At 39.0% G+C, this 15,000-nt stretch overlaps 1 protein-coding gene across 1 annotated transcript in view; it reads right to left on the bottom strand.

Moving 5' to 3' along the window:
• Positions 1 to 15,000, bottom strand: part of ITPR2 (inositol 1,4,5-trisphosphate receptor type 2) — a 283,088-nt gene that overhangs the window by 199,023 nt on the left and 69,065 nt on the right. The window contains exons 12-17 of the mRNA XM_026864631.1: positions 6,921 to 7,075; positions 5,438 to 5,537; positions 5,128 to 5,288; positions 2,914 to 3,055; positions 2,013 to 2,171; positions 877 to 1,049 (exon numbers count right to left, since the gene is read on the bottom strand). Of these exons, the coding sequence (XP_026720432.1) occupies positions 877 to 1,049; positions 2,013 to 2,171; positions 2,914 to 3,055; positions 5,128 to 5,288; positions 5,438 to 5,537; positions 6,921 to 7,075 (890 nt within the window). The remainder of the gene's footprint in view (positions 1 to 876; positions 1,050 to 2,012; positions 2,172 to 2,913; positions 3,056 to 5,127; positions 5,289 to 5,437; positions 5,538 to 6,920; positions 7,076 to 15,000) is intronic.

Here is a 15,000-nt window from a genome sequence, read left to right as displayed (position 1 = left end):
GGGTTTCCATTTAATACTGACCACACCCAACACAGTTTAGCATGGGAGAGGAAATGAGATTACAGGGTGAGACAATATGGCTACAGTCATATAGAGAACAATTGAAGCAGTGAAGCACCAGGGCCTTGAGCAGTAGCTTTCATCACTAACAGAAAAATGGTATTTGCAATTACAGAGGACATTATTTGGACTTAAGTACATTAATTGCTTTTATTTGTACCACTTCAGTAATTTTACAACTGAAAATCCAATGAAAGAAATTTCACATAAAAACCCCATTCAAAAATAAATTAAAATCAATTTCCTTTATATTCTGACCTAAAGCTAATATAATTTCCAGCTGAATGAAGTTCAAGGCCAGAATTTTTCATCTGGAAGGAGATCTGGTCTAAGACATATGTTCACTGGGATCTTCGCTGCCCTAGGCCCCTTTCAGGTCTGACCTGGAATCTGAACCTGCAGGAAAACTGGTATCTGTGCAATCTGCACCAAGATTATTAGTAGGGGAACCAATACAAGTGACAGTTTCACAGAGAAACTGCAGAGTTCTGAGAAATTAAAATGTCTATTTGTTTCTCTTTGTCCCAATCGGAACTAAAACCAAATTTCCAAAATTGTCCTGTGAAGTATAAATCCACTTTTCAGTGAACTCTAATTCTGAACTGCAGATATGGTCAAATCCCAAGAATTACAGGTAGTTCTGATATTTTCTAGCATGATGCTGTACATGTGGGTTTTTTTCTGCCAGGACAAAAAAAAAATTAAGCTGGGAGAGAGAGAGACAACAAAACAACAAACAGCAGGCAGATTCACAACTACTGCAAATATAAAAGCCTATAAATACAGAAAACGAATATTGCATGGACCACTTCAAACCTTGGTTCTCGATTTCTCCTTAGTAAATTAACAAATGTCTCTATTTCTTTAGCCGTGATGTGTTTCTCTAGCAGTTTTCTGTTGTTGTGCAACAAAGCTGTGATAGTGTCTTCTGCCAGAATATCATAACCAATCTGGGATTGCATGATGCAGAAGTTCTTAGCAATATATTCCTGAAAAAATGAAAATTCCCTTGATGAGCTGTTAAGCAGTGATGTTTTTCTTTTAGAACCAGAAGCATCCAGCTCAATTAGCAATCAAAATAACCCTCAAAACTTACCTCTCTGAACTAACCTGAACAAAATAACATCTGAACACCTGAAATACGTACACCAAGAAACAGATTCATTATTAGAGATGAGTAATTCTTATTCTTTCATAAACCAAATAAAGGAATCCATGATAATATACACAAAATTAAAGAAATGGCAACCAACATTTTTAAGAGGAAAAACCAAAAGGTTTCTAGAACATTTAAGAAGCTTGCTTTCCTGAGTTTTCCCTCCTCCCTTTCTCCCCCCCCAAGACAGAAATATTTCTGCAAAACATTACAAAGAAAACAAAAAGCCACACATAGCAGTTAAGTCTTTTATCTCTATTCCCTTTAGTCCTATAAAGTTAGTGCAGTTTTTCCCTGCTGCAACATGCATAACGCTCAACACCATGTTCTGAAATACTTCTTGCTCATGGGGAGTCTCCAGCAGTAGGAGACCAAGCTACCTGATAGAATAACCTCTGGTCTGATTCACTGCCATCCCTCTACAAATATCTGAACAACAGAAACAGTTAGTTTACAGACTTCCCACTTTATAAACCAGAGTCCAAGTGCATAGTTTTAATAACAGAAAGCTCATGAATGAAGCAATGGACCCCAATCTCAGTCTGAGCCTGTCAAAGTACAAGGTGAACCTATGATATTCATTACTGATCATTCAATTCATATACACGACTATAAAACAAAACCACTGTTCCTCAGCATGAGGAAGTATATGACAGTGGTTTCTTACTACTAACTTACACAAAACCCAGTCCTTTTATCATTACTACAGAATCCCACTTTTAAGTGCAGAGCAATGTCAAACCCAGGATATATAATTATAGAAATGAGAATGAAAATTATCTTGAACACCACTGACCTGGTTCTTCCTATAGTCCTGTTGGGAATGTCTGAGGACTCTGTAACATAATCTTAACATGTATTTGTATGGGGCATATCTCTGGTCACCTAGGTCTTCAAGTCTCAACATCGATCCTTCACCTTTGTCCTTAAAAGGAGCTCTAAGGATGCCAAATATCTGTTTAAAATCAAAGCCACTGAGAATGAAAATCAAACCCATATTTTTGCTTAACTTGTAGCAGTCAATGGAAATGGTCTCTGACAAGATCAGCAAAAGGGATGATATGACGAAATACATATGACTAAATACAAGTGGGGGCGTGATCTCAGACATAACAGCTTTATGCATATAGCTTCAATTGCCCACCAACTTGACTGACATTGCTTTCTCTTTACTGCTATCCCCAATTTTAAACACTGTTAGTTAAGTGCCTTAATTCTGGATAAATTAAAAAAGAAAAAGGAAGACAATACTGGCTGCTGTCCAATTTCATCTTTTTCACTTTTTTTCTTTTAATTCCAGTAGGCTACTTAAAGATAATATTAATTTTGATCTACGTGCAGGTTGGCCCTCAAACAAAGTCAGGGATCCATAAGGGCATTAGAATTATTCCTATATGGAGAATACCTGCAGGACTGGGACCATGTTGCAAGCTTGCTTCAAATTTTGTCAACAATCTCCTATCAAATGTAGTCTTAAAAGTCAACAGAATCACACAAAACTAACAGTTATCAGACATGGCCCCTCATGCTTTTTATCTGATTCAAAGGCCTTGACTAAATAGTGTTATATCTATCCAATCCAGTCAGACACAAACCCAACATGGCATAAGCCAAGTCACCTAAAAATAATGTTTTCTCAAACCACTCTCTCTTACAATCTGTAAATACAAGCAAGTTATTAATACAGTAGGACATACCTGAGCCAATATATTTTGCTCCCTCATTAATTTTTGTCGTTCACGGTTTGGCTTGGTAATGACCACATCCAAAACTTCCTGCCCATTATTAGGCACATCAGCAACAAAGAAAATGAGATCTTCCAATAACTTGGTTACAAACCTAGGACGAATAGACAAATCATTATTATATACAGTTATTCAACACTTGCTAGGGATTCATTAAGAAAGAAAATCACCGTTTAGAACATCCTTTATTTAGTGTAATGGAACCTTAATAACTGCAAAGTTAAGTTTGAAATGTATTTAAGGATTCCAGACCTTGGTTCAGCAGAGGCTTAAATCCATCAACAGGGATGTCTACCAAGGCATTAAATAATAACCAGAAAGAAAAAGGGAGAAAAATACAGGATGTTACCTTGATGCAGAGTATTCAGAAATCCAAAATCTATACCAGCTGGTCTCAAGGCCCAAGAACAGTACAAAGACACTCTTATGCAGCCTATCAAAGATTTTTATACTTTATCACAGACATGGATCTGTGAAACAAGACGATACACTATGTTTGGTTTGTGTGTGTGGCAAGGAGTTTGGTATCAGGGGAGATGCCACAGTGGTGGCCACTGTGAGAAGCTTCATTAAGTTCCCCTGGCTCCAAGTCAGACCCGCCTCTGGCCAAGGCCAAGCCAATTAATGATGGTGGCCATGCTCTGTGATAATGTATTTAAGAAGGGGAACCTGGGAGGAAGAGGAGGAGTGAGGGAAATACCTATACAAACACCAAGGTCAGTGGAAGAAAAGAGGAGGATGGGGGAGGTGCACTGGAGCAAAGACCCCCCTGCAGTCTGTGGAGAGAGGGCAGGCTGTGCCCCTGCAGCCCATGGAGGTCACCAGTGGAGCAGATGCTGACCTGCAGCCTGTGGAGGACACCATGCTGGAGCAGGGAGCTGTGCCTGAAGAAGGCTGGGACTCTGAGGGAAGCCCCCGCTGGAGCAGTTTGTTTCTGGGAGGACTGCAGCCCATGGGTGGGACCCATGCTGTAGCCCATGGGAAGGACTCACATCAGAGAAGTTTGTGGAGGACTGTCTTCCATGAGAGGGACCCCATGCTGGAGCAGGGGAAGAGTGTGAGGAGTCCTCCCACTGATGAGGAATGAGAGGCAGAGACAATGTATGACGAATTGACCACAACCCCCATTCCCCTGAGTTGCTGTGGGGGAATAAGTAGAGAAATTGGGAGCAGAGCTTAGAGCCTGAGAAGGGAGGAGTGGGGGGAGGTGTTCTGAAGATGTGTTAATGCTTCTCACTGTCCTACCCTGATTGGAAAATTAAGTGGTTGTGGTGGTGGTATTTAAATTAAATTGATCTTCTTTTTTCTTCCTCAATCAAGTCTGTCTTTTGCCTGTGACCATAATTCACAAGTCATTCTTCCCTGTCCTTGTCTGGATACCTAAGCCTTTTGCTTTATTTTCTCCTCCCCACCCCTGAGAGGGAAGGAGTGATTGAGTGAGCAGCTTTGTGCTGCTTAGTTTCTCTCTGGGCTTAAACCACAACATGGATTCAATAGAGGAATAAAAACATTCTGCCGCTAGACTATTTCCCCACTGACCCAAGAAACTATTGAAAAATGACTGTATTTGTTTCACTCTTTGCTACACAAAAGAAAATTTGGCAGAAGAAGGTGCTAGAAAGGACAGAGGCAGTAGTAATTCCTTCTACCTCCAGAAAATGCAAAAAAGAAATATAAAAATAGGAAAGGAACTATTGAGGCAGCTTCTGTGTTACTTTGAGACCTCCTTCTACAGCTCTTGTAGCATGAATGTGCAGTACAGTGAACTCCACACGAATCAAGAGTCCTACCATGCTGCCCACTGCATAGATGGCTTTCTTGTACATGAGAAGCAAATGCAATAGAACCCCACATTACAGCTCAGAAGTGGATTATCAAAGGAAAGAAGACAAACACTTTGCATCTGACCAGGGAGCTACCCTTTCATATGGCCAGTGAGCTGGGGAAGTGCTGTTTAACCCCATTTTACAGATGAGGTATATAGACCAACCTGAGGTGCAGCAAGGATGCTCTGACAGAGATGGAATCTAATCCACTCTCATCACTTAAGTGTCCTGTCCTAATTGCCTCTGTGTCCACACAGATGTTACTAATTTACCCATTACTGTGATGTCATGAGCAACCAAACACCAATTTAGGAGGAAGAAAAAAAAACAACTCACTAACCTCCTTTCATTCTGTGTTAGTGTTCCATTCTCCAGCTTTTTAACAGTTGATGCTAGAACCTTGTTTGCATCATTGGCAAAGTCCAAGTCTCTGACCTCAGACAGAGGAACTGATACAATGGCAAAAGCTTCCTTGTCCTCTTTTGTTTGGCATGTCCCAATCTGCAAAAGTTTTTGGTTTATGTGGGTAAGTGATCCTCTTACCTTTATTCTAATTATTATGCATATTTTATATGTTAGAAGTGAGATCACCAGTAGAGAACTTCAGGAATGAGCCTGGGATTTCAACCCCAAGATATATATGTGTTTACCTTTAACATCACAGGCCTCTCTTCATCAGTATCTATTGGAATGCTGGTACTAGTGACCCAAGTGTTAGTGCATAAATGCCTCAGTCGGACATATGAATTCCTAAAGGAGAACAAAGCAAACAACAGGTTAGATGGATCAGTTCTGAGCTAAAGTGGGCAAGGCAGGATGAAATACAACACACGACCATGACATGAGACTTGAGGGCATGAGTCACACCAGCCACTTGTAATAAAAAGGTAAAGGAGACCTAAAAGATACTGCAGTACCCTTTTCCCTTGTCTCCTTCTTTCTCACCCAGAACAGAGCTGCAAGAAGAACAAAGAGCATCTTGGGATTATGTTTTTATTACAGAATGCTGATTTTAAGTATTTATATAAGTCTAGGAATAAAATATTCCTTAAAGAAAAAAATTTAAAAGGAAGATGTATAAAATCCCATCTGAATAGAAATACATTTCATGAATAAATCCAATTCTTTTTTTTCTTTCTGCAGAGTAATGAACCCCTTCAAGTTGTCACAGCACAAAAGCCAGAAGGTAAAACTGACCATGGTTTCACAGCTTTATTATTATGATCTGCAAACCCTTGTGCCAGGGAGCAATCATTTAAAGTACCAGTTCTTAACTGAAAATCAAGTGAACAAAGAGCAGACATGAGATACTTCTAAATTCTTTCCATATAATAACCTGTGGTATTATCAGAAAGCAGAGCTGAGAAATCAATTACAATTTTTACTCTGAATTATACATTCAAAATATATTCACTGTGGTCTTCACTCTCTTTCATGCTGATGGACTTTTGAGTATTCAAGTAAGCAAATTATCTGGCAAAACTTAACATAGCAAATACACTTTAAAGCTACATATGTTGGTATTTCAGGTAACCAGCTTTAAAATCCACACTCACAACTAGCCCCAAGTGTCTGCATGCCCATTCAGTCACGACCAACCCCGTATGACTTATCTAGCCAATCTCGGCTAAGCAACACAGTTGAAATTTCAAATATTCACAATTAAAACCCAGAAGCCATTTGCAGAATACATTTGAATAACAAATGTGTTCAGTGGGATCATGATCTGTCAGGGAAACAGAAGCGCAGTTCACCATACACATTATTTTGTTGGGAACAATTCAGTTAGATCTATTAGTAGTACAGTTTTTGCAAACAGCGCACAATGGCTCAATTCTGTCCTCATATATATCTGTGCAATATTAAGCCCATTATTTTTCCTCTTCTCAGACTCTCTTTAAATGTCACTTGTTTTATCCTTATAATTATTTTACCCAGTCACAGCAGCAGTATCATGTTTTATACATCCCTTGTTTATCCATGAACACTACTCAAATTTTGAATGAAGGATAGTACTTGCTCATGTTTGATTTTTTTCTGCTTTACACACTAGCATAATGCTAGGAAGAAACTCTGTCAATGCAGCACTATTTGCTTTTTTTTTTATTTTGCCTTTTTAAATTTTTTTTATACCTTGGAACCAGGCAATCAGCTCTCTGAAGAGTGGTGGCATCCAGTTCAAAGAGAGATGCGATGTCATTTCCATGTGGCACAGAGACCAAAGTATACATAATCTTCTCCCCTGCTTGGCGTTTCTTCTTTGAAGCAGGAAGGTCACCATCTCTCTGCTGATTAGGCACAAATATTATTTGCTTGCATCAGGGCCCATTATAAATTCTCCAATTACCTTGCAGACAAGTAATACATTTGAATTGTACTTTTTTTTACAGTCTAGTAAGAATGTACCATGACTGACTTTGGAGTGTGTAACACGAAGGATGCACTTTGCACCAGGCACATGGGGCCTCAGACAGTCAGTATAACAACAGCAGGTCACAAACTACAGAGAGACTGTGGTTCTGTATTCATTACTACTTGACACCCTACAACTTTAAAAAACCTGCGGTAATTGCAGACCCTTCACTCCCAACAGATGTAACTACACAGTGTTGGTTTGGAAAGGGCCAAAGTTAAAAGAAGAGAACTAATGAAAATTCGATTTTTCCAAGGGGGGAGAGGATTTAAAAAGTAATTTGCCTAAATCCACTGCTGTTTTATTTGTTCATTCTTCCTCTCATATGGTCAGAATCACAGCAGCACACTTTCCAAACAGCAAGAGACACAATATCTGCTCCACTAACATCAACTTGTCATTGGAAGGGAGACAAACAAAGCTAGATTGCAAAACTAGATTAGCACAGGCTGACAACACACTGGAGGCTGGATCCAACATAGGTCTGAGTTTCCCCACTGCAACTGGAGAAGTTTTTTCCCTTCAAGGAGCCAAACTTTCAAGTGACAGATTTAAAGTTGTGTTGGTGCCTCAGAAGAGGCACGCAAATCTACAGTGGCAATCTTCCTCCCACCATCCGCTGAAAGTCTGTGGGAATTTTGTGACCCAGCACCACTAAGCAGCCATCTTTATCTTTAGTTACCTACATACCTTTGTCTTCACATACTGTAAATGCTACCTTCTCTAAGCACATACCTTTGCTTGAAGGAGTAATTCAGAGTCTACACCCATAACCACACAGCAACCAACAGAATTACTGGCATAAGTAAAAGCTGCTCCTCTGGGACACTGAGTTACACATATTACAAAAGACTAATAACCAATTAAGAGACAAGCAGCCCAGGGCCCTTCACATACACAAAATACATCACAGAGGGAGAGAAAAAAAGGAATGAAGAAAGCCAAAAGAGAAAAATCAAACACTGAAAACCTGAAATACTATTATAATGATTTATAATGCATCACTAGGGAAGAGGTGTACAAAGCAATGTAAAGAGTCTAGGCTGTACTCACTTTGCATTAGTACCTTGATTAAAACCAACCTGTAAGGGATAATCAAGGGCAAAGGTTTGATTATTCATATTGCTAACTGATAAAGAAACAAAAACAAGGATGAGTGAAACTGTGTAAGAAATAGCTAGTTATGATCTCATTCCAAGGCGCACTCTGAATCCTTTTAAAATATCCATTTTTTTCATTATCAAGCCTAAAAAATGCCAGCTTTCCATCCCATTACTTCTATCAAGGACAGAGGCAGTAGGAAAAAAACATGAAGAAACCCTTCCAGAAGTTTTTCTTAGGCTCATCTAGTCATTAGCATATTGTCACTAGTTTTTGAGAGGAAGGCTTGCTGAGGCAAAAGGCAACCATCTCTTGTGTCTTGCAGAAGAGTAAACTCATCTGGCAGTCCTCACATCCTACCATATCCTAACGTCCCCAAAATATTAAACAAAATCACACTGAAAACTTAACTGGGATTGAGAAAACAGCAAAATTTTTTGTGATTTCCATACATATTTTGTTTTACATGCTCAGTATGATACCCAAAATGAAATGGCAGGCAAACTGTAAGAGAATCCTCCTGAGATGTGTAATTCAGAGTCTAACATCAAATGAAGATCTACTTCCTAAATTTCCAAACAAAATGGAAAACTGGAAAACCAGTTTAAAATTCAAGAGGTCTGTAAAGTGGTAAGTAGCATAGGATAGTTTAGAACAGCATTCAAACTTTCTGATATTTCCCATAACTTACATTCAAATCTAGCTAGGGCTTCCCAGAAACTACCCACTCTACTATAATTTCCAAATTGAAAATAGTAGTATATAAAAAAGCAGGATACTTCATAGTGGTATGTATTTTTTACCCTGGGGCTCTGGGAAAGCACATATGAAACCATATTCTACTCTGTGTAATAAAGCTTTTTTATACTCACTCATGATATAATGTCTGATCATCTCCAATAGATCATTATGCACATGTGCAGGTTTCTATGACAGGAGACAAAGTCAAAGGCAGCGCTCCTGTGCTGTAGTAGTCCACGCTAACCATTAACTTTGTGGAGAAGATAATCCTGCAGTTTGAGGCTGACTCTCTCCACTCACTAAATGTGTAGATGTAGTTGAGCAATGGAGCTGGCTCATCAGGACTAAATCCTGCCTATCAGGCTTAGCAGTTGTCAAATCAGACCTGGCATATGAGCAAGAGCTGGTATTCAGTCTAAAAAGAAAGTCCACTTAAAAAGAGGGCAAGTGTCTGTAATACTACTAACTGCAATGCAAAGCTTAGTTGAGCAAAATCAGACCTTCACAAGACCTGTACAGTAGTTTCATAGTGGACTCCAGCACAAACCTGAGAACTTTCCTTTATAATGTTATTTCAGCATCTCAGACACACCTTACAACCCAACCTGGATTATGGGTGTTAAACATCAGTCATGGAAAAGATCTGTAACAAGAAGTGACCCTCGACAGCTCTGGAAACAACTTAGATCCATGGAGAGCATGAGAGAGAACACTGTAATTACACATGAACATACATGGATTTATGTTTATGACTGAGTGCATGTCTCTGTGTGAGAAAGAGAGAATGTACACACACTTGGACACAGAAAGTTTCTTATGATTAATTAAATATAGTAAGCAGTCATCAGAATTTGCACTTAACTAAGCCATTACTGAATCAGCAGATGAGTCTGAGGATATGAAAAGAAGTTAAAGTATTAGACTATTTCAAATTAATTAGACAATATGATCAGCTCAGGAGAAGCACTGCATTCCTAAGCAGATGAAAACAAGATGACATTTGCTCAGGTAAGAAACTGGCATATGAGCAGATGCAGCCAGCAAAACTGGATTCAGTGAAGAGAAGGGAGGAAAAGAACTGTAAAGGGACTCAAATGCAGAAAGAAGAAAATTCAACTTAAAGCAGTATGAAAAGGAAGCCAGTGAACAGTTTCAGAGATGTTGGTGATGTGGTCAGTGACAGCCAAGGAAAGCACTCCCAGGATTTCTTTAAAAAAAGAAAAAAAGTAGCAGGTGAATTACAAATCAAAACAGGTATGAAGAAGGTGGAATCATCTCACTCCATCGTGCACAGGTTATATTGCTTGCAAGGTGAAGGAAATGCACATTCAGCTATTCTTCTGTCTGGCAGAAGTTGGACACCTTCCAGAAGAACAACCCAGTCCAAAAAAAACCAGGTGGTACAAAGAGCAGAGTAATCCCACTCTGCCTAACAAAACCTAAGCGTCCACCTGACTAGAGCTGTAAAGCCCTCCACTGCCAGTCTTATTCTGCAGCAGTAAAGCAAAGCACACTACTCACATGCACAAAGGGACTTTGCTAGAATGGGGGAACTGAACACACCCCTACCACACAGCCAGTGTCCAGGGCACTCTTACAGGAGGGACTCATCTAGAAAAACAAAGGCTGAGAGTTCAGAAAAGTCAGTTAAAACAAAGTCATTTTGGTGAGGAGTGGTAATACTGATCCAGGCTCACAAGAAGATTCGTAACTCCTAGTAATGCCACTGATCTGCAGTGCATCACACTGATTTAAAAAGCGGCTTAGGAAAAATCCAACACAGACATAATATGGTGTTTGCAATTTGAAGGGCAGATTTAACTGTAGACAAATCCCATATTGTAATGAGACAAAATACTCAGGTACAATCAGATTTGTCTTTCCTGAGACTTGCAGCCCAGCAGATAACCCATCCTCACATCTCTTAATATAATTTGCTTGTAATTGTGACCTCAACTGGTTATCAAACTTAAATCAGGAGATTTATATGGAGTTTTGGTTATGGAGGGGCCTTCCTTTCAACTGCAAAAAGCAATACAAAAACATGACAGACCTGAAATACCTTCTCTTTTAGAAACCTAATCTACAATTCCAATTGGTAAAGACACCTTTTGTGGCATAGAGACAGTCAAGGATAATGCTCTGCTCTGGAATGAATACATTAAGCTGCACAACAGATTTCAGCAGAAATTAAACTTAATAGCAGCCAGAGTTCTGAAAATGCCTGTTAAATCCAGTACAAAGTGGTATCTCAATGTTAACCCAAGTTTAGGAAGCTCTTACAAAACCAACATTTCCAGAGAGTGGTAATGTGAGCAGAACTCCATAGGTTAGGTGATTTTAAAATTCTATATGAAAAGAAAGTCGAGTAAATTAATGGCCAGCCTTGCTCCTGCATGTTATGAAGCCCTGGCAGACAGCATGGCAGTTAGCCTCCTATAACACCTTCATTGTTGACTCATTTGTGAGTCATCGCATTTTTAGCAGAGACATCACGTTGCAATTCTGTTGTTAGGAGCCAGAGACATTCTGTAAGAAACAATATATGAGTTTTCAGAGCTGATTCAGACCTGTGTGCAGCAGCAGAATAATAATAATGTGCCAGCATCCGTGTCTCCCCTTCTTCCCCCAAGCCTCTCGAGTGGTCTGACTGCTGGCTTTATATAAGCAGAGACACTGCCATTTTAAACCTGCTGATTTTTCTTTTCTTTTTTCTTTTTTTAAATGTTTTTCAGATTGTTTATTGCCAAATTAATTCCTAACCAAGCCTTTAAAAACACAATACATTCCCCAAGCTTATTCTACTTGCTTAAACTGCATCACCTGTGTCCCACATAATAAAATTTTTAATAAACAAATTTAGTTGCTGGAAAGTAAAATAAAAAAATAAAATAAATTAATTTACAGTGTTTATCACAAAAAAAAAAAAAAAAATCACCTGGGCTGGAAGCAAGAAAGAAAACTCTGAACTGCAGAGTTGTTTGGGATTCATAAATTTAGATAAACAGAAGCCAAAGCAGAGACATCAAATTGCATCTAGAAATCCATGGTAGATCTGTCAAACTTCTTTACAAGAAAAGTAAATGCATACCAGTCTCAATCCTAAGAAATTCTCAACAATAAAAGCCAGTTTGGAACTGGTTAGGACTAACACTCTCTCATGCAAATGCAGACAGATGGAGCTAAGACCTATAAAAGCGCTAACAAATGCCAGGTTTCCAGCTGTTCTTGACTTTTCCCCAATGTTTACAGAATTCTTCTGGATGTTGTACATTTCTGTGATTAGAAATAACAGGCTACTTTGTGGCATAAAATACATCAATTTTTTATTTAATGGGATCTGTAGCAGAGCACTGCGTTTTGATGCATGGTACTCTATAATCTCCTAGATTTCAAGAGATGAAGAAGCCTTTTTTTGATAAGGCCTTTCAATCACAGAAAGGTCTTCCCATTTGAAAAAAAAAATTCTGGAGTTTTGATGTGAGCAAAATATGTATAATATTAATCAACTCATTGTAAGGCCAAATTTGGCCAGAATTAAAAGCAGTGTTTCACAAGACAATTTGGCTGAATTCTCAAGCAGCAGCCCATAAATGAGCAATGAACCACAGTCCAAATGTAGCTTTAATGCTTGGGTACAAAAGTCCTAGTGACTTTCAGTAATATTTACGTTCTCTAGAGCCAAACCCTTTCAGAATTCTGAGTCATTTAAGGCAAGGCAGAAAAGATAGAAAAGATGCATTTAGGCAGAACCTAGGTGCCTATGTCCCCTACTGCAGCACAGAAAATCCTCCACTGCTGCTTCCTAAAATTCAGTTGCCTAAGCAACTGTGATCAGGACTTGTAAACCAGGCAGTGAACATGCACAAGAAGCCCTTATTTAGGAGTTAAGGGTTGGCATGAAATGCACAGATGGCTGTGCCAACTTTAAAACCCAGACAACAGAGAAGGAGCTGGTACCCTTTTATCCAACAGAGTAACAGAGAAAAGAAAAACACAGGCTGCAGGCTCAATTTCTTCTTTCAGTTGAAAGGATTCAAGTATGCATCTCCCATTTCCCTGCTACTCAGACTTCAAATTTTGTTGGTAGGTCTACTTTTACCTCCCCCTCTAGAGCAGATTTACCTCATGGGCAGTATTTCAAAATTAATTGCTTCAAAAGATTAAAAAGGAGATGCCTTTGTGGTGAATCAATTAGGCAGTTAGGCAGTCACCTGGCAGAAGAAACACTAGATGAAAACCATGGAACAAAGAAAGCATGCATGCTCTAGGTTATGTGCATATTGGATACAAGACTGACATAGCTGGCCCTTAAAGAACTCCAAATATTATCTTTTACTTTTGAAGGATAATTCAAAAACACTGCATCACTGTAACATAAAAGAAACTCCTGCACAGGGATATGAATGAAGCTTTTTTGCTCAGTTGCTGAAGGCTTAAAATAGCCACTGCTGACTCATGCTATTTCCAACAAGACTATAAAAGGGTGAAGGATCCAGAGGGATTTCTACCATGCTAAAAGTGCCTGTAAACTTGGATTTACATGGAGGTATTACCAGACATTGTTAGGAGTTCTTTCACAGAACATTTTTCACAAGGAAGTGCTGACTGCATGAACTAAAATTTCCACAAAGGCATCAGTTTCGATCATCAATCAGTTTTGATTAAATTTTTATTGGAAGTATATGTCTAATCTGATTTATGCGGTCTGGGTTTTCAGCTGAAACCAATTCCCAGGAGGACTAAGCCAGACTGTTACAGAAGTCACCTTTAACATTCGTGTTCAGATTACTCTTCCTCCCTCTTCATTACCCAGTCCAGAGAATATTTAATTATTTAGATGAATTGGAATTGCTTCAACTGGAAACCCTATACGATACCTAAATTAGTACAGTGTGGTACAATAAGATCGGATCCTTGGAGACAGGGACCTAGCATCTACCCTATATATGTTTTCACAGGTTTTACATCAGACTAGTTCTAGTCTGATTTTCTGGGCTGAAAGGTTTGAGCACAATAGATACATTCCAGGGGGGTGTGTACCTTTTTACTTCCATCCAACAGAATATAAGATCACATGCTCTGATATTGCTCTGCAAAGTGAACTGGAGTGTCTTAAATAGTGAATAATCTGGAGATTTGATTCAGAAGTGCTGTCATGATGTGAACTACAATGTTAATGCAGATGCTCATCTACGAGATGAGCTCTACTGTTCACAGAGCAAGAGCATGAACCCAAGCATTTTCAAGCAAGCACCCTACTCACTGGGGTATTCCAGAATTTATCTCGATTTCCATTCGAAAGCTAGGGGCTTCAAGTACAAAAGAGAAACAACTGGTGAAACATCCCTATATTCATGAAAGAGAATTCTCATTTCTCTGGACAGCTTAGCTGTTATTGCCATATTACCATTAATACCAAATACCAGGAAAGATGGAAAACTGATGTTGCCACCTCCTACAAAAGTCACCATTTTTATTGACATTGCAGTCCTGAAGGCACTGATTATGTAAGAATCTTGGGTTTCATTTCTTGAAGAAAAAAAAATTCTTCCCCACGCAGAGAAAAACTTGAAAATGTGTCCTCTAAAAGAACAAAAGCCAGAAGGCAAAGAGAAAGAAATAAAACTGAATTTTTTCAAAGATAATCTTGGCATTTTTCATGGCAATCTCATGAATTTGACGGAGGAATGATTAGGTTTTGGACTATTTGTTGCCTCTGTAAGATTCCCACAGGGTTTTAACTCCACTTCCTTCAAATGTTAAAAATGACAACATATCTGCCCTTGGCTCGCTAGTTAGAATTAGCTCGTATGCTCTTGATATTGTACAAGGCAAAGGCTGTTGCATTCTAAGCATAAGGCCTTTATCCAACCCATCCACACTGCAGCAAGGACAACTTGGATCCTTGCAAAGATGTCATGATAGAGTTGCCTGAAGCGTGGCAGGCCTCAGACT

Source organism: Athene cunicularia (assembly GCF_003259725.1).
Source record: "Athene cunicularia isolate RWA chromosome 1 unlocalized genomic scaffold, athCun1 chr1_part2, whole genome shotgun sequence".
Classification (NCBI taxonomy): Eukaryota; Metazoa; Chordata; class Aves; order Strigiformes; family Strigidae; genus Athene; species Athene cunicularia.
The sequence above is the reverse complement of the archived record's forward strand: the minus strand, read 5'-3'. Positions and strand labels throughout refer to the sequence as shown.